This window comes from Neofelis nebulosa, chromosome 6, assembly GCF_028018385.1.
Source record: "Neofelis nebulosa isolate mNeoNeb1 chromosome 6, mNeoNeb1.pri, whole genome shotgun sequence".
Classification (NCBI taxonomy): Eukaryota; Metazoa; Chordata; class Mammalia; order Carnivora; family Felidae; genus Neofelis; species Neofelis nebulosa.
In genome coordinates this window covers 66035260-66060624 of record NC_080787.1, presented here as the reverse complement: position 1 = coordinate 66060624, position 25365 = coordinate 66035260, and the positions used below count along the sequence as shown (strand labels likewise).

Genomic DNA, 25365 nt, shown 5'->3' with positions numbered 1-25365 from the left:
ATGAGCAGGGGAGGGGCAGAGAGAGGGAGACACAGAATCCAAAGTAGCCTCCAGGCTCTGAGCTGTCAGCACAGAGCCTGACACAGGGCTCAGACCCAGGAATCTTGAGATCATGACCTGAGCCAAAGTCAGACACTTAACCAACTGAACTACCCAGGTGCTCCAAAATTTCACTTCAATTTCTAAAAAACACAGAGTTATCACACACAGTCTTACACATGAGGCAAATATGACCCGTGTGTCACTGCTAGATTGTAGCTGCTTCCAGAGGGTACCGTCCAACACTGTGCTGTTAGAAAATGTGAATGCTGCTTAAGAGAAACAGTGACACCAGTTATAAGTCATCCAACTTCCTTGTGTCAAATGCAATAGTCATTTAGGTGCCATCATATGCATAAATCTCTCTTCTCACCATCATGATCTTTCAAAGAAAAACTTGAGAGATTTTTCTGAAGCATAACCAATTATATGTCTTAAATATAGCAGATGATGGAGAATGGGGATTTGTATTCCCTGTGGGCATCAGTGCTTGCATAAAGAACATTCACTGATGTCAGCCATGGTTCTGCACACGTTAGTATGTAAAGAGAGTTGCTTCATTTCCTTGCCTGACAGTCCGTGAACTGAAGAAAGTCAGTAGAGTGATGTTTGTGGTTTCCTGAGAGCTATTTTTTTTTACTAACAATAAATGAGACAATTAACCCTAACTTTAGCCTTTATTTTTCAATAAATAGATTCATAATACTTCCTGAAACTTTCCCAGTTGACCAAATCCAAAATGACTCCCTTCTAGAGAAACTGGACATCTGTATTCAGAAAACACTATGTGTGAAGTCTGATACAATATTACATTTAAAACTCCATTGTTGGAGGGGATGGTTAAGTGTTCAACTTTGGTTCAGGTCATGATCTCATGGCTGTGAGTTCAAGTCCTGCATCAGGCTCTGGGCTGACAGCTCAGAGCCTGGAGCCTGCCTCGGATTCTGTATCTCCCTCTCTCTCTGCCCTTTCCCTACTCACGCTCTGTCTCTCTCTTTCTGTCTCTCTCTCTCTCTCTTAAAAAATAATAAGAATTAAACAAAACTCCACTGTTAGAATTTTCATAGGAAGTTGATAAGAAAAATTGAGGAACTGCCAATAAATGGTAGATTCTTTTGAAACACAATTAAAAGTAACTGAAAATAATGTATCATCCCCATGGTTCTAGCCACCCACTAACAAAGCCATTTGTGTCAGTTAAGGACTGATATTAATAGGATCAAGGGGAACATGGGTAAAGAAAAAATAAAAACTCCTCAAAAGTACTGGTCTCTCACATACTTTCAAGTCTGCCTATATTTTATACAGAAGGACTTCTAGTTTCTAACTTGCCAAAATTTATATTGTTTATTTTAAAAATAAAATAAAATGAAGAGTCAAGAATAAACAGGCAAATAAAATTATCCTTGTTTCTTTAAGGTAGGATCTCTGTGAACCACAGTGGTATCTCTAAAGAAGTATTGTCTTCCATAGCAGAAGCCAACATTTGATAGAGGCCATTGTGTCTTGGATCTTATCCAAAGTATATTGAGTTAATGACCAGAAAGAGTTGATTAGTCTTGGTCTTTTGTGGTATATTATACTACTTTTCCCCCCAAAAAAGAAACTCCCCCATTATCCATGTATTCCTAGGAGATATAGAATGCATTACAGGCAAGGCATGCTGACACTGACTATAAATGCTTATAACCTGTTAATAAAGATGGACCCTCTAAATTGACCTACACTGTTTCATATAACAGGCTACATACTACACTTATTCCAACATTAAAAAAATAAATACTAATGTACATATGGAATTCTCAGCTAGCCTTAGGTTCTTCCAATTCTGGTCATATTCGGGTATATACTGTTGAATTTTCCTTTACTCAAAAGTATAAAAATGCTTTGGCCTTCATTAATAATTTTCAGTTTGGTTGGTTGAAAGAAATGTTACCTAGCCTAAACCAAAGAGTTACCATGAATGATTCAATATTAGACGCTACTGTATATAGAAGCTTGAAAGATAATTCCATCCCATGAAACATGAATCCATATATATATATATGTGTGTATGTGTGTGTATATATATGTGTATATATACGTATATATATGCTTATTCAGAGCTTTTTTATTCTACATGACACTTGGATCAAAGAATAAAAACGGTTCTTGAATAAGACACTTGAATGATTTTACTAAGCTCTACAATTTTCTAATAGATGTAATAAACATATAGAAATTAGCTTATTTATATAATGATCTATTATATTCTGCAACCATTCAATCTGTATTTTAGGGTCAAACTTATTTTCAGTTCTCTACATTAATAGTTTTTATTCTAGAACAACTTTGATTCCAAGTGAACACCTTAAAGAAGTTTTTTCATTCCGCTCATAAAACCTACAAATCTATTACAAGCTGAATTTAAGGCATTTCTGAAAGTCTATCAGTTCTAACAGCTTGAGACCTTTTTCTTACAAAAACATGCATTTCCCTGCAGGGTTCTGAAAAGTTTCCCAGCAACACTCATTAAGAGAGGCCACAGCTATAGATTAGCCTTGCTGCTACCATTTTCCTTGTAAAGTGTTTTTTTTCTGGTGACAATTTTCTATTCAGTAGTGCAACTGCATATAATTATTCAAATACAAAAGCCTGTTGTAAAAGAATGTGGAGATGATGGTAAAATCACCAAAAAGCAAATAAACTGCTATGACTTTAGACACAATTTTGTTGTTCACTGTATTTACTGACAATTACCATTAGGAAGGATTTTTGTGTGAGAGACTCAGGGCAGATTTGGTCCATTTTCCGAAAGATACTGTTCCTAAATACAGTTTAGACTGGTTCAGATGTATAATAAACAAAATAATTCACATCTTTGATATGCTGATGTATCATCACTAAATTATAGGGAGAAAACACAATAGCTATTTTTAATGTCTACATTTTAATACAGGGCTCAGGAAAATTTGAATATATGAATAAAACAAATGCCAGTCTAAGATGGAATTTAAGGAAATCACAATAAAAATACTGGACAAGGAATGAAAATCTATTTTTTTTTTTGCTCTAGAACAGAATCCTAGACTCAAAGGTATAATGAAATTAAAGGTTTTCCTTTAAGCCCTCCCAGTAGAGTCCAACACTTCCCTTGTTACACCTTAGCCATCAAACTTCCACCAAACATATTTACATATATTTGCATTTTGATGCTAAGAAATTGATGCTGAAAAGGCTAATGGCTTACCCAAGATCTTCTTCAGTTTAGTGACAGGGTTAGGGTTTGAGACAGGGAATGTTTGTGCTAAGCCAGGTTGACTCTGAAATAGTATCCAGAAGGAAATTCTAATACTGAGACAAAGTTAATGGATTTATTTCTGTTCCCACTGAAGAATGCTGCTCTCCTCCCAAGGTAAATGCACTTGTAATGCAGGGACTATGATTTATGTGTGTATGAATTACTGATTTCAGGAAGATAGGAATACGAGAGCCTGGTGAGATGTATGGGAGTATATAGCTTCACTGTACAAAAACAGACAAAATATTTTTCTCAGAAGCTATCTGGTCTACTGTGCGTTAACAAGACAGGATACATTTAAAAAAAAATTCAGTTTGACTCTCAGTATGTCCCACTCTCACATCTTCTAGCCCATCACAGGAGAATTATAAAAAAATCTGTAACTGAGCACAAACCACATCATACACATTAAAACACACACGTACATACATACAGTTTTGTGTATGAAGTAAAAAGACTTTATACAAGGCATCCCTATGGAAGAGATGATGTTTAGTCATGTGAATTTGAGTTAAACAATATTTTTTGGCTTCTAGTTAACCTTTTCTCCAGTTTCTAATAATAATTTTGTTCGATCGTTTATTGTAACCTACAAGGAAAACAGTAACCCAGCTGAAAGAATTCCATTATTTACTTTTATTCTCACTATACTCAGGGCCTCTTTAAATCCGATTCCATTAATATAATATGTGTATATATAATATTTGCTGGATAATACTCTATGGTACTGTTGCAAATAGACAAGTAGGGGGAAAAACAATGAATGTGTTCTTTTTTAAACTTTACAAGGTTAAATCTAACCAGATGTTCTTGAACGCAGGCGCAGGAGAAACCATTAAAGACGTGCATCAGAGGGCTGACAAATTGGCTACAACAAGGCTAGTTATCGAAGACTTGTAAGTTATCTATTACTTAAAATTATTCCCCGTGTAGGCCCAGCTCTTTTTGAATCTCATCTGCTTGGAGCTAAGAACTTACATTAATTTACACTGTACTGAGTCATTTTCTTATTAGGCAAATTTGAAATGATATGATATTTTTGGCTTTGCTGGATTTCTTTCTCTTAATATCTTGTGCTTTTCTCCAGGAAGGTCAAAGAGTTTCATATTAATCTTCCTAACATTGCTGTGGTATATTCTTATCCTTATTTGACATACAGTAAAGCTGAGGTAAGTAGAAGATTACATGGAATAGACTAACACAGGAGAAGTACTGACTGTCACACTTCAGCCTTCTATTTCTTCACCTTTCCATTTTCTATTGCAAGCTCCAATATCAGTGATTCTGAACCAGGATACCTATCAGAATCACTTGTGGAGTATTTTCAATCTAGTCATGCAATTTCCGAGGGCATGGAATTTGGAGGGGGTGTGGGGAATGCAGATTGAAAACTCTCCATGGGGCTCTATTTACAGCCTGTCTCCTTCACCCTGGTTGAGAACCACTATTGTCTTAGTATAGTTTCCCAATATATGCACTTTTGTTCTTAATATACTTTCCTTTATAAGTCATCTTTTTTTTTTTTTTAACATTTATTAATATTTGAGAGACAGAACACAAGCTAGGGAGGGGCAAAGAGAGAAGGAGACACAACATCTGAAGCAGGCTCCAGGCTTTAAGTGGTCAGCACACAGCCTGATGCGGAGGTCAAACCCACAAACCGTGAGATCATGACCTGAGCTGAAGTGAGATGCTTGACCAACTGAGCCACCCATGCACCTCATAAGTCATCTTGTTTTAAGTGTTTACCCTATTATAACAATTTATAATTCCTACTCTGGGCCCTGGACTATACACCATTTAGTCTTTAGAAAAATGGTTGTGGAGGGGCATCTGGCTCAGGTCATGATCTCATGGTTCGTGAATTCGAGCACCGCGTTGGACTCTGTGCTGACAGCTCAGAGCCTGCTTGGTATTCTGTGTCTCCTTCTCTCTCTGTACCTCCCCCACTCACATTCTATCTTTCTCTCTCCAAAAATAAACAAACATTAAAAAAATTAAAAGAAAAATGAAAGAAAAAAACACAGAGGTCAAAAGAGTAGAGAGGGGTTAAGACTTGGCAGTATTTGCGTTCCTGGTCCCACTGGCTCTTGAAAAAAAAAGGGGAAAGAAAAAGTGGTTGTGGGGGCTAACATTTTGACATATAAAGGTAGTTCACTTCTTTAATGATTTGGTAATTTTCTCTTTGTTAAACGCATTAAATTTAATATTTTCATATTCAGCACTATCTCCAACTGTTTTTCACTTCTATATACATGTGGATTAAATATGCAGACATTTCTTATGCTGCCAATTACTCCTTTTACCAGTAATTTACAAAAAAGACACCAATATTCCATATTACTCATGTCCCCCTTCAAGTTCCAAAGAGAAAGAAATAATCATGGCAGGATGGGATTTTTAAAAGTAAGAAAATCAGCTCCCTTCCATCAACATTATTCTTAACCATGAAAACTGCTAGCTTTCCTTTCATCCCCAAGAATTCCTTTACTGATCTTAGGATTCTCCCTACAAGCAGAAACATTATCTCTTTTAAAAATACTTCTCTGTGAATACAATTCCATTTCCGAAAAGTGGAGCTTAAGCATATTCTTTATATTGCTAGCTACAGAGATTTTGTTCAAATTCCCCTCTTTTCCAGCAAATGGGCTTTGGAAGCTTAACAAGGATCCTCTTCATAGCTGGCCATGAGACTGGGGAAGTTGATATTCTAGTATCTCCACTATAGAATTACAACCACATCTCTACAAATAGATAGGTCTGCCAACAAGCATTAAAGATACTGTGATGAGCTACCCTACATGATACTCTGAACAATCTAGTTTTCCCTTGATGTGTATAGCTAAGCTCTATTATCACCAAAAAAATTACGAGTCGGTATCCAGGGGAGAATGTATACAGAAAATGCACCTCTCTCACAAAATCCACACCATCTCCTTTTGAGGCCCTAATGTAGACCAGTCAACTAAATCTTGAACACGATCAGCAGACAAATGGAAAATAATGAACTTTTACTCCATCTGTGTATTGCATTTTTGCCATTTGTTTTCAATTGAGCTTACCACCGCTTCCTAGCATTGGAAATGGGTAAACAGTATTTTGTTTACTTCAGATGGCACTTTTTATTTACAACCAATAGTTAATGAAGCCAAATGAGAGGACTGATGGATGCAGGATTTGCAGGGATGCAAATAATAGAGGATAGAATACAAACACATTTCAGAAAAAGAAAAAAATCAGTCCTTGTTGAATAAGGAAAGACACTCAACAAAGTAAGTCCTGGAAATAACTATAAGATTTATAACTTTATGATTTAATGATCAATAAATGAATCTCTTTTTCTTGACAGGATAGAAACTAAAAGAAAAAAAAAGATAGTAATGGAAATAGTTATGCTTCATACTCATGTTTCTATATCACTGAAATAGCCTCCTGGGGTAAAATAGAAAAGCTTTTTAATATTAAAACACAATTTATATACAACAGGGTCATTCCTGGTATTTGAAAAAAAAAATAACCCTCCCATGCTATTACTTTTTTAGTAAAAAGGACCAGGGTCTATTTAACAGCACATGAGTAAATGTCTTACTTTACCTTCTGAATAGCAATATTCATAATGTTTGCATTAATAGGCAAAAGAGTGGCTATTTTCAGATATTTGGATGTTGGACAATTTAAAGGAAGCCAGACAAGAATATGGTGCATGTGTGTGTGTGTGTGTGTGTGTGTGTGTGTATATATATATATATATATATATATATATATATATATATATATATTTAAACCTTGTCAGTGAAATTTAAAACATAAGTGGCTTCTAGACAGAATATTCATTGATGGGCTTTAAACTTGTTCTCATTCACTGGAAGTGAAGTCAGTGGTGGTTTGCTTGACATAAATTCTGTTCCTCGTGTTCTTTCCCACCTCCCCCCCCCTTATTTCCGGAAATACTTTGCTCCCATGTAAGAAATGTGCCACCAATATCTGATTTCCTGGTGAGGGGATATAGCTGCTTACTTTCTAACTCTCTGCAAATACTTTTATTGTGTGTACCTAGTCATAAAAGACATAAAGAGACATGTCTACATGCCTGAGGAGAATGTGGGCCATGAACTTTTGATCTTAGACACAATTTTTCTCTCATCTGTTTATTAACAAACTCAAGAAATATAAAGAAAATCCATTTAGTCTGCAATTATATATGTTTTGATAGGTATATATATAGCATTAAAAAAGTTCTACTTTTTAAGAAAATATCTTTTGGAAGTAATCAAGTAAAAAGCCCCAAAAGAGTGAATGATTGAAGGACAACAAAGGGGAAGGAAAAAATTGCTTGGATTAGAATATTTTCCTTAGAGAAGGATATAGATTACCCCATGGACTCCTGATTCTCTTCCAGTTTTTCTTCAACTTAAAACATGAGCATTATGTCATAGCCCAAAGGAACACTGAAATTAGTAATGTCCCCTTCTTTCTCGGTAACCTTATCCAATTGGTCATAAAATTTTTATGTTTTTTTTTTCATGAAGCCAAACCATACCCACTGCCACTAACAGTTATTGAAAGCAGATAAAAGTTCTAGACAAAAGGATCTCGACAAAAGGATCTAGAGAAGACAAAAAAAAAATCTTGAAAAAGAAGAATGAAGTTAGAAAATTAAAATTTTCTGATTTCTAGACATAATTTTTTTCAAAGGTACTAAAGCAATTTGATGGGGGAAACAAGTCTTTCAAACAAATGGTGCCACAACAATTAGATATCCATATGGAATAAAATGAACCCAAATCCCTATGTCATACACAAAAATAACTAATATATCAAAGATCTATATAAAAGATGATATAAAATATCTTCATGACCTTACAGAGAAAGCAAAAATAATATAGAATATCTTCATGACTTTACAGAGTAAGCAAAGGTCTCTTCTAGAGACCTTTTGTGAGTCTCTTCTCACAAAAACACAAATAAAAGAAAAAATATGATAAAATAGGCTTCACAAAATTAAAAGCTTCTACTCAGCAAAAGATGCCATTAATAAAATGCAAAGTTAAGCCACAGATGGAGAGAAAATTATATTGTAGGTTTATATGTCATATATATGAAAAACAATACATGTAACAAAAGATTTATATCCAGAATGCATTTTTAAAACCCCTTACAAAGCAGTAATAAAGACAAACAACCCTATTTATTAAGGGAGGAAAGACTTGAACTTAGACTTCCCAACAATGAACATAAAATGGCCAATAAGCACATGAAAAGATGCAAAGCCTTATTAGCTATTAGGAAAATGTAAATTAAAATGTTGGCAAGGATATGGGACACTGAACTATCACAAAGATTGCTGGTTAGTGTATAAGACAGTACAATAATTTTGGAAATCTGTTTAGTTTTTTTTTTTTTTTTCAAAGTTAAAAATACTCTAACTTGCCTTTAACCCAGCAATTCTACTCCTAGGTATTTATCCAAGAGAAGTAAAAATGTATGATCATACAAAAACTTATATACGAAGTTTAAACTTTTTTTTTACATTTATTTATTTTTGAGAGACAGAGAAACACAGAGCATGAGCAGGGGAGGGGCAGAGAGAGAAGGAGACACAGAATCTGAAGCAGGCTCCAGGCTCTATGCTGTCAGCACAGAACCTGACATGGGCTCTAACCCACAAACCACAAGATCATGACCTAAGCCAAAGTCAGACACTTAACTGACTGAGCCACCCAAACACCCCAACGTTGAAAGCAGCTTTATTCATAACAACAAAAAAACTGAAAGCAATCCAAAGATCTACCACTCGGAAGATGGATCAACAAAGTGTGGTATATCCATACAATGGAATAATACTTGACGATGTAACAGAATTAACTACGAATATACACAATATAATTGCTGAATGAAAATACACTGAATGAAAAAAGTCAGAGCAAAAGGTATTCCTATTATTCCATTCATATGAAATCCCTAAACAGGCAAAAACTGATGTATGAGGACAGAAATCAGAGCAATGATTGCCAATGGGGGGCAGGGGTTGCCTGGGAGAGGGCAGAGATAACTTTCTAGGGTGATGGTAATCTGTATTTTGGCTCTGGTATTGGCTACATAGGTATGTGTTGGTCAAACTTGTCACATGATTCACTGTGCATTTCACTGTATGTAAATTTTACCTCAATTAAAAGTTTATTGTGTGCCAGTTTACCATGCTCTAGGTGGAATTTTACTTGATCCTCATAACATCACCTCCCCACTGCTACATTAGAAAAGAACAATCACAAAAGAAAGTTAGACATTTCCTTCATTCATTGAAAAATATTAATGAGTGCTTGCTGCATGCCAGGCACTGTGCTAGGCACTAGGTATGTAATATATATCAAGTAGAAAATATTCCTTCCCTTCTGAACTTGAATAAAAAAAAAGATGACAAATTAAAGCAATGGTTAGAAAGAAAATACTGGGTTCCTTGAGAAAGAATAATGAAAAAAACTTTTATAGTGTTTTGATTTGGGGGGAACAGGCTTTCAGTGAAGTCGTCTCTGAAAAGGACGTGTGTAAGTTAACTAGGCTAACTTAAGAAGAATGAAAGAAGACTAACTGTGGCAGAGGGAGGAATATCTGAGAGTCTTAAGGCAGGGGAAACATCGTATGCTAGGTAAAGCATATAATTGGTGGGATATTTTTGTCAGTGGCCTTGCTAATAACTGCACCAGGACAAGAGGCACAAACCAGACATATGGTCCCCTGGCTGATGGCTTATCAGGTACTTGTACAGTTCTAGTGGAAGGCCAGCATGACATGAATACAGCAATAGGAAAAGTAATGAATATGAGGTGACGAGGTAGGAGAAGTACTTAGAGGCCAGGCCATTTAGAAGCTTGTGGGCCATGTTATGGGTTTTGGATTTCATTCCAATTATATGAGAAGCTTCACTTACTTTAACTGAAGGGTTTTAAGCAGACAAGTGTCATGATCTGATTTACAATTTAAAAAGATCACTAAGCTGGTGTGTAGAGAATGGTTAAGTAACTTCACAAACGGTACACAGCCAGTAAATGGTAAAGCTTAAAAATCCTTGTTTAGAATAAGTGAAGCTCCCATTACACCTGGAAGGATGAGCCACCTAACACAGATCCTCCAGCCCCAATCAAATCAAGTCTTCAGATGACGGTGATATGACCTCTGGACTGCAGCCTCCTGAGAGATGCTGAGAGAGAACTGCCCAGGGAGATCACTCCCAAATTCCTGACTCATAGACAATAGGATTATAAATATTTATTTTTAAGTCACTAAGTTTGAGGTGATTTGTTATATAGTAGTAGATAACAGATTACCTATTCCATTTCTATGAAGGGTGTCCTTTCTTAGGTATAGACGATTCACTTTGTAACTTTATTTTGAAAGCTAGGAAAATATGTAACAAAAGCTTCTCAAATGAAATAGGGGATGTTATTTCTAACAGAAAGAAACAAGAATAAATATAGGAGGAAAAAATCAGAAAATTAGAATTAATTCATATTTTATAAAAGCAATATATAGCATTCCTGTCCATTAGGAAAAACACTTTGAAATACAAATAAAATTTAATTAACAATAAGAATGTAAAATAGACACAGAGAAGATTCATTCAAAATCCCTTGTAGTCCTAATCATGTACATATAATGTTATCATCTACCAAAGACACATCTATAGGGATATATAAAAACTATGTGTATAGTAGTTTAACACAAAACACAAACACAAGCTCTCATCATGAATATTCATGAATTAAGATTTATCATTGTATTTCTCCTGTTACAGTTAATCATTTCTTCTTTACATTACAACTGAAATCTTAATCTTTGGTTCAGTACACTAGCAACCTAGGGTTGCCTTAATTTACTCACTTTGAATTTCATACATCTTAAATTTCATGGTTAAGACCTAGACTCAACTCAGTTATATGCCTAGTTCTTTTTTCAAGGCTTAAAGTTTAGAATTAACTGACTAACATCACAAAAGAAGTGAAAACCAGAGTTACATCTTCAAACATGCTTATGTTTTTCTGGTAATAGGCATAAGTGTTTGTGCTTTAGTTCCAAAGTTTACTATAGCAATGCTTATGATATAATATACATAATAAATCTAGTTTTTAGGATAGAGTGAGAAACAGAGGCTGAGAGTTTAAAAATTTATATATATATATACATATATATATATATGTATATATACACACACACACACACACACACGTGTGTGTGTGTGTGTGTGTGTGTGTGTGTGTGTGTGTGTGACTCTGTTCTGTCTATGGGTGACCTTAATGAAGAATTAGCTGGACTCTGCCATCCCTATTTTCTGTGTCAGGTGTTACTTTTCTGCCCAAGACTGTCAGATGAGAGACTTTCTTTAATAGGGGTTTTAACATTTATGGCTGAACTTTAAGAAATTTTTCTTCTACAAAGAGAGCCAGCTTTGTTGTCTCCTGCATTGGGCATCTGTTACTTGCTTTTAGCTTCTTCACTTCATAAAATGTCCTGCTTGGTCGAGACTGATTTCATTCATTTTATTTTAATTTTTATATACTGGTAACTAATAGTCACCATATGTGAAGAAATTCTGTGTTTAGTTCTTGCTCGAAAGAATTCAAAGTACTTTTCATTCCTTTTTATCTCTGCAGAAGCCTTTTCAGAAACTGCCAAAGTTCCCCTGTTCCAGTCCTGCAGGCTACACAGACTAAACCTTGAGTAGACACTTCAGAACTGAAGGTCATTTTTACATAAAAGCATCAGCCTAAAAATGGCCTGGCCTTACCTTATATTATACTTCTTCTATTTAAATCCAACCACATTCATTTTTTTATGTTTAGGATGGCTTTTGAGCTACAACAGCAGAATTAAGTACTTGTGACAGAGACGGTAGAACCCACAAAGCCTAAAATCTTCACTATGTGGGCCTTTGCCCCCAATCTTGCCAGCCCCTGAACTAGATTCTGAAGTATTTGTGAAAGGAGTTCTTTCCTGTACTCTTTACTCTGTTCCAATCTCACACTGAGACAAATTTTGCCTTGGTCAATGATCTTTAGTGATAACCTCAATCTTCCTCTCTTCATCCCATATTTACCCTAGAGACATATAGCCTCAAAGTTAGTATAATGGGTCAGTGAAAACTCTATTATAATCTTATCTCAAGGGCCTTTGACTTCTGTGAGAATATAATTTAAAATAATTCATTTTATGTGGGTTTTTTAAGCACTTCAATACTTTACAGTGTATTCAGATTTTATAAACATTATCAGCTCTAATTATACAATATGGTTCCCCTGTTGACATTAGCCAAACTTCTGACCAGATCATATTATGTACTAAGAGGGAGGGTGAGGTTTGATTCTAGGGGAGAAAAACAGATAATCTTCAAACTTTTTGTAAGACTCTTTGAGAATAACTTAACTTCTCAAATTCTCTTTCAGATATTCCTGCATAAAGATAAAATCTGATTCAACTCAATCATCTCTCATCAAAGGAAGGTCTTAAAAGTGTTCTATAGTCTTTAGTCTTCTGCTCAACTGCTTTCTCTCATCATAAAACAACATTAACACACACAAAAATTGACCTAGGTTGCAATCATTTCAAATAGAGTCCTAATGTAGAAGTGGCTATACTCCTTGATAATATAACAGAGCCTCATCTAACAGCCAGAGCTTGCTTCATTCATTCATTCATTCACTCACTCATTCATTCATTCAACATTTATTAAATCTATAGCATGTATAAAGCAAGTACTAGTATTAGTGGTTTTAAGACCTACAAACAAGAGAAAAATACCACCCTTGAGAATCACAGTACAGTGGGCAAAGTTGATCAGAAAATTAATAGTAAGCATAATGTGATTGGTGCTCACAACAGAGGTATATACCATGTTTTATGGAAGCAGAAAGGAGTGCTGATGGACTTCACTAAGATGACTCATAAAAGCCAACACCTAAAAGGTGGTAGGAGTTTATTAGGCAACGTAAAAGTAAGTACAGAAGCACAGGGCAAGAGTGGCTCCAGTGGACATGGGATACCCTGGAAAGCACAGAGACAACTTCCTTTCCCCCAGGAGAGAGCAGAAATGGGAGACCAAAAATCTCTGATAGAAGCTATCTTAGCCTGGAAAGAGAAAGGTATGTTCATAACTCATCTACTCAAAAGGAATGCCCTTTTATTTCCCAGAAGTTAGTTTATGTACTAGAGATATCTCTGAATGTGGCTGATGTTCAGAAAATGCAGTTAATCAGGGTTGCCTGGGTGGCTCAGTCAGTTAAGCATCCGACTTTGGCTCAGGTCATGATCTCACAGTTCGTGGGTTCAAGCCCTGCATCAGGATCTGTGCGGACAGCTCAAAGCCTGGAGCCCGTTTCAGATTCTGCATCTCCCTCTCTCTCTGCCCCTCCCCCACTCACACACACACACACACACACACACACACACACACACTCTCTCTGTCTTAAAAATAAACATTAAAACAATTAAAAAATGCAGTTAAATCTCATGAGTCCTACAGACCCACCGTAGAGTTCAAAGCTGGGAATGGCATAATTGGGCATTTACTTTTTTTTTTTTTTTAATTTTTTTCAACGTTTTTTATTTATTTTTGGGACAGAGAGAGACAGAGCATGAACGGGGGAGGGGCAGAGAGAGAGGGAGACACAGAATCGGAAACAGGCTCCAGGCTCTGAGCTGTCAGCCCAGAGCCCGACGCGGGGCTCGAACTCACGGACCGCGAGATCGTGACCTGGCTGAAGTCGGACACTTAACCGACTGCGCCACCCAGGTGCCCCAGGGCATTTACTTTTTATTTAAATTTATTTTTCACAGTAATATGAAGGATGAGCTACCACAAATAAAAGCTAAATGAGCAGCCCTATGTCAGAAGAATGTTATAGTAGTCCAACTGAGAAATCATGAAGACCAAGTCTAAAGTGGGGGTGGCAAGGATGGAGACTAGGAATCCGTCACATCAAGGAGTCTCTTTACATTGCCTGGAGGAGAGTTCTGCTGCTTGAGGATGAATGAACAGAAGGTAATCAATTTACGCCTGGCATCTCCAAAGCAACTACCAGCATTCAAGCCTGAGACTTATGATCTACTTCTCTCTGCTGAATTGATGCTCACTCTGGGACTTTTGCCCAGCTTTGGAGTTTGACCTAAGAACACACAGTGAATGTATAAACTGGTCCTCATGGTTATCTGGCTCCTGATATCTCAAACCATTTGAGGAACTCCTCTTGTCAAATAGTTTCACTTTCATATTCTTTGCTTGTTTCAAACTGATCCTTCATATTGATCTTTTGCCCTATTTTGAAATTGACTTTGATAACGTGATCTTTGACTCCTAGCATACAAAACTAGAAATGTATAATCAGGCGATAAGAAGGTTAAAGCGCATTGTCACATTGTGAACAAAATAATCCTTCATCGCTAGGAGCTTGGGAAAAACCAGGAAATTATCCAACCATTCTGTTCTCTGGTTAGATAAAGATTTTCAGGCATCCAGAAGAACCTTGTCAGAGCTAGTAAGATACCTCAAAATGGACTCAAATGAATCACACATAAGCTTATTACATTCAAATCCTTTTACAAACATCATAGCAAGTCAATAAATTAGATTTTAATAAATCTAAATAGGAAGCTTTAGCTTCAGCCATTAGGATCACACACACATTTGAGACATAATAAACATGCATTTGGGACATTATTGGCAGGAAATGAGTTCTATGAGAGGAATTATGAATAAGCACATTTCTTTTGAAGATTATGAACATTATTTTACACAACTTATCAAGTGAGAAGTTGCACAGTTGCTAGGTTTCAGAGTCTCTTTCACTAAAACCCAGGAACCAGATCACCTTCAAATATGCCATCAATCACTTAGAGCTTAGAAAAGGCCCTAGGAAAATACTACTTGTCACCATATTGGCTTAGATTCTGTGTAGAGTGGGAAACCCTAATCCTTATAAAACTAACTACAGTTACTAGCTTCAGAGGTATAGGCCCAAATGATGGATTCAAATAAATGTATTTATTCATTCATCCAATAAATATTACATGCTTAATGTACTCAGACAACATGTTGGCAATAAATTTAAGAATAAATGTAACCTAGCCCTGCCCTAAAAAGAGTATAGTCTGGCCAGAAACAGGTAATATAATACAAGATTGTGAGTATGCACTGGAAATCATGGAGCCCCAGAGCTGGTGTACCTAAGAGTGGAAGATAGGGAAGGGCTTCCTACAGCAGCAGGTAAGGATTGGGCTGTATCAGAGAATGAGCCAGATAAAGACATTTGGAAAATCAGGTGGGTGGAGGAGAGTAACGATGCTCCAGGCTGAAGAGTAAGCAAGGAACAAGAAATCCTAATTTTGATAAATAATTTTGACAAATCTTAAGCAGTTTGATGTTGCTGGTATGATTAAAGTCAGCAGAACAGAACAAGAATGGAGAGGTCACCATAGGTCATGTTTAAGGTTTTTCAAGTTTTATAAGCTACAGAACTCTTTCTCAGCAAAATTTTTTTCTGAGCTCCAGTATACTAATGTAAGAAAATTAGTGAATAGAAACCTGCGTAGATAAATAAAACATTTGTCACTGCTTATGTCTGAACAGTTTGAAAATAACTTCTGTAAAGAGATGAGATAGCAATAAATGCACAGAGAAGTGAAGTGGTGGTCAGATTTGAATTTTAGCTCTATCACTTGGGCTACAAGGTAGAGAGTGTGGTTAACAATGCTGGAAGTGGTAGACCAGTGAAGATGACTACCACCTGACAAAGGCAGAAAGCTGGCCTTGAGAAGCATGTGAAGGGTGCAACTGGCACAAGGGGGAGACTTATTGGATGAGGGAGGAGGAGACATTAAGGCTAACTCTCAGAGTCCCAGTATATGTAACTGGGTTGGAGCCTACAGAAAATACGTTCAATTTATATATAATGTGTTGGGTTGTGGGGCAGGGACACAAACGGTGAATTTAGTGGTGAGCAGAATTGGACAAGAGAAAGTCTGAAGCTCTGAAGAGAACACTAAATCAGATGTACATCTGAGAATCATCATGATCATCATCACCATAATTGCAGCTACTGTTTAAGGAGTGCTTTTAGAGTGCTTCATGGGTACTACCCTCATAAAACCTTGATGACGCCTCTATAAGGGAGGCATTAACATGAAGCTAAGGTATAGAGAGGCTGAATATGATACTCAAGATCATATAACTGGGAAGTGGCAGGCTTAGTATGCTTAGACCCATCTGGCTTAAAATGCCTGTTCAACTATCACCACCTGAGAGATGCAGATCTCCAGGGAAGCAGATAGAGCACTGAGTCTCAAGAAGATAGGCAGACCATTTCAGAAGGTCCCAGGAGGGACAGAATGGGTGACTCAAGACATATATTCAATATTTCTTCTCAGAAATTGAACACATACACATTCAGAGGCCAGACATGTAAGTAAATGGGGGAAGAATCTGGATCTCTAGCAGAAGAAAGTCATGGAAGAAATAGGTGCATTAGAGGATGCTTCACCCAATTACAGGTATTCAAATTCAAGATTTATTTCCTTTTCTTTTAAATATTTTATTTCTAAAAGTAACATAATCCTTACAACACAAAAACATCTTCCATTAGAATGACCACTGCCTTCTAGTTTGGTCTATATCTTTACTAATTATCTCTATACAAACTACAGAACAAAAGCAACATTTTATAAAAGGTAAATAAGCACAAGATGAAGAAATAAAACTTCTTAGAGTATGTGACTCTTTTATTTTTATTTATTTTTTTATTTTATTTTATTTTTTTTTTTAATTTTTTTTTCAACGTTTTTTATTTATTTTTGGGACAGAGAGAGACAGAGCATGAATGGGGGAGGGGCAGAGAGAGAGGGAGACACAGAATCGAAGACAGGCTCCAGGCTCCGAGCCATCAGCCCGGAGCCTGACGCGGGGCTCGAACTCACGGACCGCGAGATCGTGACCTGGCTGAAGTCGGACGCCCAACCGACTGCGCCACCCAGGCGCCCCGAGTATGTGACTCTTTTAAAGAGTGCTCCAACACAGAGAATTTTGGTATTTTATGCAAGACTGAATTAAAAGACAAAGCCCATTACATAATTCAATGGTCCGTATATAAAGAAACAGGAGATGAATTTCTCCTGAATAATGCTAAGGAAATGTTTACACCTATGAAATAATTTGGGAAGCTTCCCTTGATAGATCAATGAGAACTTCTGCTAGGTCTCTTAAGACTAAAGTTAGTGTCTAACTTTGCCTTCTCACAATTGACTACAATTTTTCAAAATACTTATCTTTTAGGATGTCTTTTTAGGATGCCTGTAATTTATTTTATAACACTTTGGTATTCTCAGTATGATGCTATATATGTGCCAATTAGTGCAACCTTTAATTCTAGGAGCTGTCCAGAAATGCATACAACAGAGTGGTCAGCTGGCATTACATTCAAAACGGCCATACTCCAGAGATGGCAACTCCAAGTCCTTCTGATCTAGGTAGATTTGCCCATAATCAATACTTGACTCATCAACCTGAATATAAAAGGCTCGTCTTTATTGATAAACTAGTGTGTGGTTAATCACTACAGTGGGTGTATTCATTGGCTCCCTCTGATGAAAATAAAGGCTTGAGAATATGTGGATTAGCTAACATGGTTAAACAAACACTTCTTACTCTTGATGTGACTATATGAAAGATTTCATGGAGGCCTATATCCAGCATATTTTAGAGATGGGGCCCACAGTTTTATCCCCAATCATTCTGTGTCCAGACATTGGATTAGGAGGATTTCTGATTCAATGATGCTGACTCAAGAGCACAGAAGACTGCTTCTAGACTGTTGCTATGTCTACCTCAAGTGAATGCTGCACACAAAGTGTGGTCCAAGTACCTAAAACAACAAGGCCCTAGGATTTTCACTGAGCTTATAGAACAGGTTTGTTCCTGATTTGCTAAAACAATTATCTAAAAAATATCTAACTATTTGATAGAATCTGGACTTGACTTGCTTTCAGTATAACCTGGTAGTGAGGTTGTGGGAAAGAAGCTATCTCTTAGCATTTTAAAGTTCTTGGATGGCTACTGTTGTCTAACCAAGAAAAAAAAAGTTTTGCTAAATTTGGCTTTTATCACTTTTTAAAAAGAATTCCATGAAGTCTTTAATATCATACATCATTTCAAAGTCTTTTAGAAAGAAGCAGGGATATATTTTGTGATTAAGAAAACCATATTCTGAATATATGTTTCCAAAATAATCTTTGTTTTCTGCAAAACAGTAGGACCAAAAAGAGTCTACATGGTTCAAAAAAAATTGCCTACTTTAGGGTACCAAGGAAATTCTTCACAAACAATAACATTTCAGTGATACATGAACATCCTGGTTGAAATTACACAAAGCTATTAGAAGGCAATGACCCTTTATGAGAAAGTGAAATATAATGAACTATAATGAAGTGAGTTATCACTAAATTGTATAAATGTATTTTAAGAGATATAAGAAATTACATTTGATTCCTTACTTTGCTTGTAATAATTGACTCCATAGCTTAAAGATTTGAATACATCATACTTTAAATAATGAATTATTTCAGTTTGTTTCTATCCCAACTCAAAAGAAATACTCAGTAGTGACACAACTGAGTCTATCATATTTCAACAAGCAGTTCAGAGAAAGACCCCAGTATGACACTGCAAAACTATTCTGGATCAGCACCAAATGGCAGTTTTCACACAAACTGGCCATGACAACTCTCAGAGGCAGCACGAAATAACTTGTTCATCAAGAAACTCTCACGTGTTTCCATTTTTCCAAATGAAGAATATTAAAGCATCAATCAAAACTGACCAAGGAAGTCAAAGATAGGAACCTGATCAATTACAAAATGCCCATAGCAGCAATGGGGTCCTACACACAACCTAAATAAAATGCTGTAGCCACTGATCAATATATTACTTTTTAAAAATGTAATAGGATCAATGAAGTAGGATCAATTTAATTAGCACATGATAAAATATATTATTTTCCCCAGAAACTTGGTATTATTAAGAATGGCTGAAAACAAAATCCCATTGTTTACATTTTTCCCTTCTAGTCACAATGCATTAGTGAATTGTTCTAGGCTTGCAGAATCATCTACTCAGAGGGCAGTAAAGCAAAGTTAACATAGCATAAGAGAAAACCAGTACTTTCTCATTTTCTTCACCATTACTACCACCTACCAAACCCTTCTCCCCACAAGTGTAACTGTGGCAGCAAAAATTAGGCTATCTGGAACAAAACTACCATGATCCCAAAACCACATGGAATCTACTCTGCAGTTAATTACCTGAGGCGACTATTTTTTTTTTTAAGCCCATACCAGCCATTCTTTATAATCAGAAATGAAAAGTAAAACTAGACTTGTCTTATCCTGCCTTTGATGTTCCTAATATTTGTAAATATCAAAAAGACATCTCTATCAAAAAACAAGGACACCGAAAAGCTGGGAAAGGCAAAATGGGCAAGAATCATGTAATTTCTAGACTAGTTTCTGAATATTATTACCATTTAGACCTACATAATATGGTAGTCACTGGCTGCATATAGCTGCTGAGTACTTGAAATGCAGCTAGTCTGAACTGAGATGTATTATAAGTATAAAATACACATCAGATTCTGAAGACTTAAAAATTATTACAAAATATTGTATTAAGACCCAAAAATGTTAATTGTATGTTGAAATGGCCATCTGTTGGATATACTAAGTTAAATATATTATTAAAATTAATTATTAAAAGTAATTCTTGTTGCTTTTTTAAGCTGGCTAATATTATAATTATATACATAACTTGCATTTGTGGCTTACATTATATTACTTTTGGATAGGAATGATTTAGACAATCATCACTGTAATATGTAGTAAACCTTGCGAAAAAGTCTACCATTTAAACATTGGGCTCAGCACTTGTAAAAACTTTGCCATACAGCACGAAACAGTTTTAAAAGCACATTTTGTATTGAAGATCCGGTAGTTTTCCAAATTCTAATGAGTGTTAAGAGGGTAAACAATGATAGAGCAAAGCGGGGCTTGGGTGAAAACAAAACAAAACAAAACCAAAAACTTCAAACTATGGGCTTTAGCTACCACAAGCTTGATTTTTTCTGATTCCCAACCCAATAAATAATTCCTATGTCAGAGGAAAAGCTCTGCTTTTCTACCTCGAGTCTTAAGGACAAAGAATTGTAAAGACGTATTGACAAGTAAATGAGCATTTCTAAGGGATCTGAAGCCCCGCCCAGGTAAACAGTCAAAAAGGTAAGGGTGAGATGAGTAATTTAGTAATTCTTTAGGGTTTACAGTTCCATCTTTTCTCCATCTCTCCTTACTTCCCTTTACTTTTCTCTCCTTTCCAGCTTGTACCAGTGTTTACACCCACTTTCTCCGATGTTGGCTATTTTGTACATTTCTTTCTCTTCTCCTAATTCCGTCTGGCATGTTCCTCAACTTTGGTCTTTATCCTTTCTTCTTGTTTTCCCTTTTCATATTCATATATATGTTTGTTTGTTTGTTTGAATTCATGTTATAGTCCTAAATAGGAGAAAAACTAAATATTCAAGTACATGAAAGTACTTTTTCACTTCCACAGGGCCCTTTATTGGGTTGTTAACTGTTTTTGTTTTGTCCTTCAGGGTTAGTGATTCCCCCTTGGGTTCTCCCCCTGGCCTAGACCAATATGGTTCAAGAAGAAATCCTATCAGAATCACCTAAAGAACTTCCTAGGCCCTACCTACCCAGATCCAAAATCAGATTCTTTGGATTCTTTGGTGGGAATCAGCAGTTTTAGGAGCGGAGATTAGCAAAACAGACCGTCTATAGTTCTTGACATTGATACCTCTCCTACAAATATCTGATCTATCAAAAAAGACATGCTGAAAAGTGTATTAGATTTTTTTTTTTTAATTATAGCTTCTAAAAAAGTTCGATAACTGGCTTTAGCACTTGACAATAAAAAAAGCTGAAAAAAACAACAGGCCTGGATTAATCAACAAATATTATCAAAGCAATGTTTACCAGAATTCCTTTGAGATTGGGGTAAATTAAAGATTGCTAGTATGGGTTTCTTGCAATGCATTCAGAGTAGTTTAGTAAAGAGAGCTGACAGTCATGTCTGGAAAAAAACATGATCATTCAATTCAAGTCAGTTCTTGTAAATAGGACCTATACTTTCACATTCTGCTGAAAGTAACTGTTCACCTAAAGAACTGTTCACCTAAAGTAACTGAACACCTAAAGTATCAGTGCTTTTTGGTTAAGTAAAGCTTTTTGAAAAGCATAAAATCTAGTGTTTTTAGCTAATATTGTCTTCAATTATTGCAATAGATAATTTTTGGGTAGATGTTCATGTTCTACGTTATACTTGTAAGCATTTTATAGTTGGCTTTTAGGAATCAGTGTGTTAATAAAGTAGACCAAAACAGGGGCAATTCTATTTGCAATTAGGATAATGAATCAAAATTTGTGCTTTTGATGTTCCAAGGCTTTGAACTCACAGAGCTTTGATATAATACTTAACAAACATATTTTTACTATTATAAACAGCCTCTCAATCCCCAGGAAATTAAGCCAAGGGAATGTATTTCTAGTCTAGATTAGGCAATACTTTTATTTAGTAAGCAATGAAATAATTTTGTTTTTAAAAATAATTTTTATCAGAAGTTCTCCATTTTATCTAGAATGTTTAGATTTTCAATAATCAACTTTATGTCAAAACATAAACACACATATAGAATCAGAATAATTACCAGTCATACCTTATTATGTGTCTGAGTCTGTCCAACCAGTATGAGGATGTTGGATGAGATGATAGACAGGCAGAAGTTAATTAGAATTATAGACCTCTCAGAGCGTATGTACCTAGCCAGAAAGAGAGAGAGTGTTCAACTTTAAAATTCAGAACATGAAGAATTATGAATTATGCAAATTGGTGAAATTCATCCAGAAAAAAAACACTAAAATATATCCTTCATAGAATAAAATATATGAAAAACTTTTTTTAATAAAGAGTATTCTTAGAAACCCAATTTTATAGTGACATGGCATGTCCTAGAGTCCTTTAGAATAATTTTTTTTCTTTAGACATTAATGTAGACAACATGGCATTTCTAACAGAGTCTAAGTTGTACATCTGTTATCAATATAATTTTTTACTAAAAATATAAAATTTCTTGGAAATATATCAATTACTATAATTACCATTATTTATATGTATATATAATATGCTTATTATCATATAAAATCAATAGAAAATCTGAAAACCAAAAGGAAAAAAAATTCCACATAGATTCTCAAGTATTCCTTTGTTTCTAGAAAGCAGCCATTACTTTCATGAAACCATGAACACTCATCTACCATTTCATACACTCAAATATTTTTATGTCATCTTCTACTCTTTATATTTTTCTTAATTGTTCCAAAAGCAAACCAAAAACAAAACCAAAACCAAAACCAAACCAAAACAAAGTAAAACAAAGCAAAAAAACCAAAAAACTTAATCTTCATCTCCAAAAACTAGTCCAATCCACAAATGATAATTCACCACCAGGCTGGAAAATTACTTGGTGTCTGCCATGTTTTACCCTTATGAAGGAATGTTTATACAAAGTCTGTTACATAATTTTTACATGCACCAAGAATGTAAGCCATAGAGAAAACGGATCAGAATCAAATGTTCTACCAGCTGCTTACCCTGAAAGGGTAACAGTTATTTTGCTCTACTGTACCTTACGGTAAATTACTGAGTGACAGTAACAAAAAGACATACTTGTACTTGCTGTGTGTTTGAGACTGTTCAATTTGTATTAGAACATGGAATCACTCTCCACAGCAGGCTAGGGCTTTCCTGTGCAGTGTCAGATGGGGGTGCCAGAGATCTGGAGGCTCTCTTTGGAAAGTAAAATCTGTCAAAGTTCCTTCTCTATCTCTGTCTTTGAGGAATATTTAGGCAGAAGCCTCACATTCCATCATATATTTCAGAAGAGAAAGCAAAACGAAAACCGAAGTAACAATAAAATACAAAAAGCAATTTTTCAGTATGAAAAAATTTCCTTTCTTCATAAAACGAACCCAAATAGGAATAACCTAGGACAATTCTCAATACAAAATGTCCTCAAGAGTTGCTTAACCTTGTCCCTGCATCATCACTATCTAAAAATATAATAAACCACACACTGGGAAGCTAAAGACATCATCAAATATTAAGTTGTTTCTTCTTTCGTGAGTGGGAGATATAACACATAAAGTTTAAGGGCTGCAAAAAATTGACCCTTTATATGTAAATGGCTTTCATGACAACATAAGCACACAGATGACATTATTAAAAGGGTTTCAGTGATATCATTTGCTGTGTAAATGGGAAAATCATGGTGATAAAAGACCCAGACTGACCACCGTGAAGAGACTTCAGATGTTTCTGTTATTCATCAATATTGAGTCACATTATTGCTTTAAAAATTTCTATAAAATGTCTCAACTTCCAAAACTTTTTATAAACATATTTGGGGTTTTAAACAAAATTTGTAAATGCATCATTTCAATACACAGATTAAAAAGATATGCTCAAGTGTTCTTAGATGTAATAATATAACTCTACAGAACATATTTGTAAATGAAGAGAACATAACTTAGTGTATTAACTTTTTGATGAACATCTTTAATGAACTATAAGGGATACCAATTTTCAAAATACTATCATATATATAAAATAATTCTGATGTTCATACATCTTGCAAATCATTGGAAAATTTAAAAATTTATACTTTTTAATTAGAAAAAAAAACATGAGTATTACCATACAGTAATACCATCCAGTAATGTAAGGTAAATTTAATGTTTATAAAATTCATTAAATTTGTCACGCTACAAGATTCACTCAATAATTTATGAATCTTGAAACTTCTATAAATCTATTAATATTATTTCAATCATTCTATTTGTAGAGAATGAGTTGATTAGCAACTAAATTTTTAGGAATCAAAATTTATGTTGTTTCTTAGTACTGTCTTCTAAATTTCTCAATTTCACATCAAGTTTTAATAGATCCTTTCAGGTGTTTGAGTAATTCTTAGAAAACTCATAGGTGATTTCTCTGGATTTTCTGGATTAAAGAAAACTTTATTACGGACTAATTAATCCTGTATTTCCTTATATATCATTTATACTGGCAGTGGTTTTGCTAGTTTTACTATAAGTATTGAGAGGAGAAAAGAAGGTGGAATTGGTGACTGAACCCTAAGTATTGAGAAATGGAACTTAGTTCTAAATATTTCAGTGAGTATGAATTATGATGCAGTTGTGATTACCTAACGTCCTGGCCCTTAAACACTGCCTCATTTTCTGAAAAGTGCCATTTAGGTAATTGTGGAAGACAAAGGTGTCTTTTTCCCAGCCTTTGTGCATTTTGTTCTTGTTTTACCAGGGCAATGTCTGCTTGACTGACCAATGAAGCCTGGGTTCTATTGTCTACAACGCCGTGCCTAGGCCATTTCATGGGACTGGCCATATTTTATCAGATAGTCTCACTCTGTCAGTGTTTTACTACCAGATAACTCCTCCACAGGAAGGCAGAACCTCTATTATGTACCTATGTCAATGGAGCAAGAATGTGTACATATTTTGCTTGAAGCATGAAAATTTTAGTATCTCTGACAATTTAATATCCTGGAAAATTAATTCTTATCCTCAAAAGAATATAAAATATGATGGACAATTAGTTTTTTGAAAGGATGTTGAATGAAATGATATTTCTTTATTAAATTATAATTACTTTTTCAACTGAATTGTTCTTAAGTAACAGTAAACCACAAGGACTAGCTACTTGTGCAATTTTAATATTACAAGTTTTCAGGAAATAATATACAGTTATCTAGTTACTAATATAACAACCAATTTGGGGACATTTTTAAATAATTAAGGTGGATATAAAAATGTCTCACACTTAATATTTTTAAATCCATTTGGAAGTTTGGCCATTTGGTTAGGTACTGTTTACCAATATG

The 25365-nt window shown here is 35.2% G+C and overlaps 1 protein-coding gene across 5 annotated transcripts in view; it reads right to left on the bottom strand.

The window, feature by feature from the left end:
- ADGRB3 (adhesion G protein-coupled receptor B3) overlaps window positions 1-25365 on the bottom strand; it is a 729921-nt gene that overhangs the window by 137637 nt on the left and 566919 nt on the right. For all 5 annotated transcript variants that reach the window (XM_058734363.1, XM_058734362.1, XM_058734364.1 and 2 more), the window contains one exon: window positions 22123-22225. In XM_058734363.1, the coding sequence (XP_058590346.1) occupies window positions 22123-22225 (103 nt within the window). The remainder of the gene's footprint in view (window positions 1-22122; window positions 22226-25365) is intronic.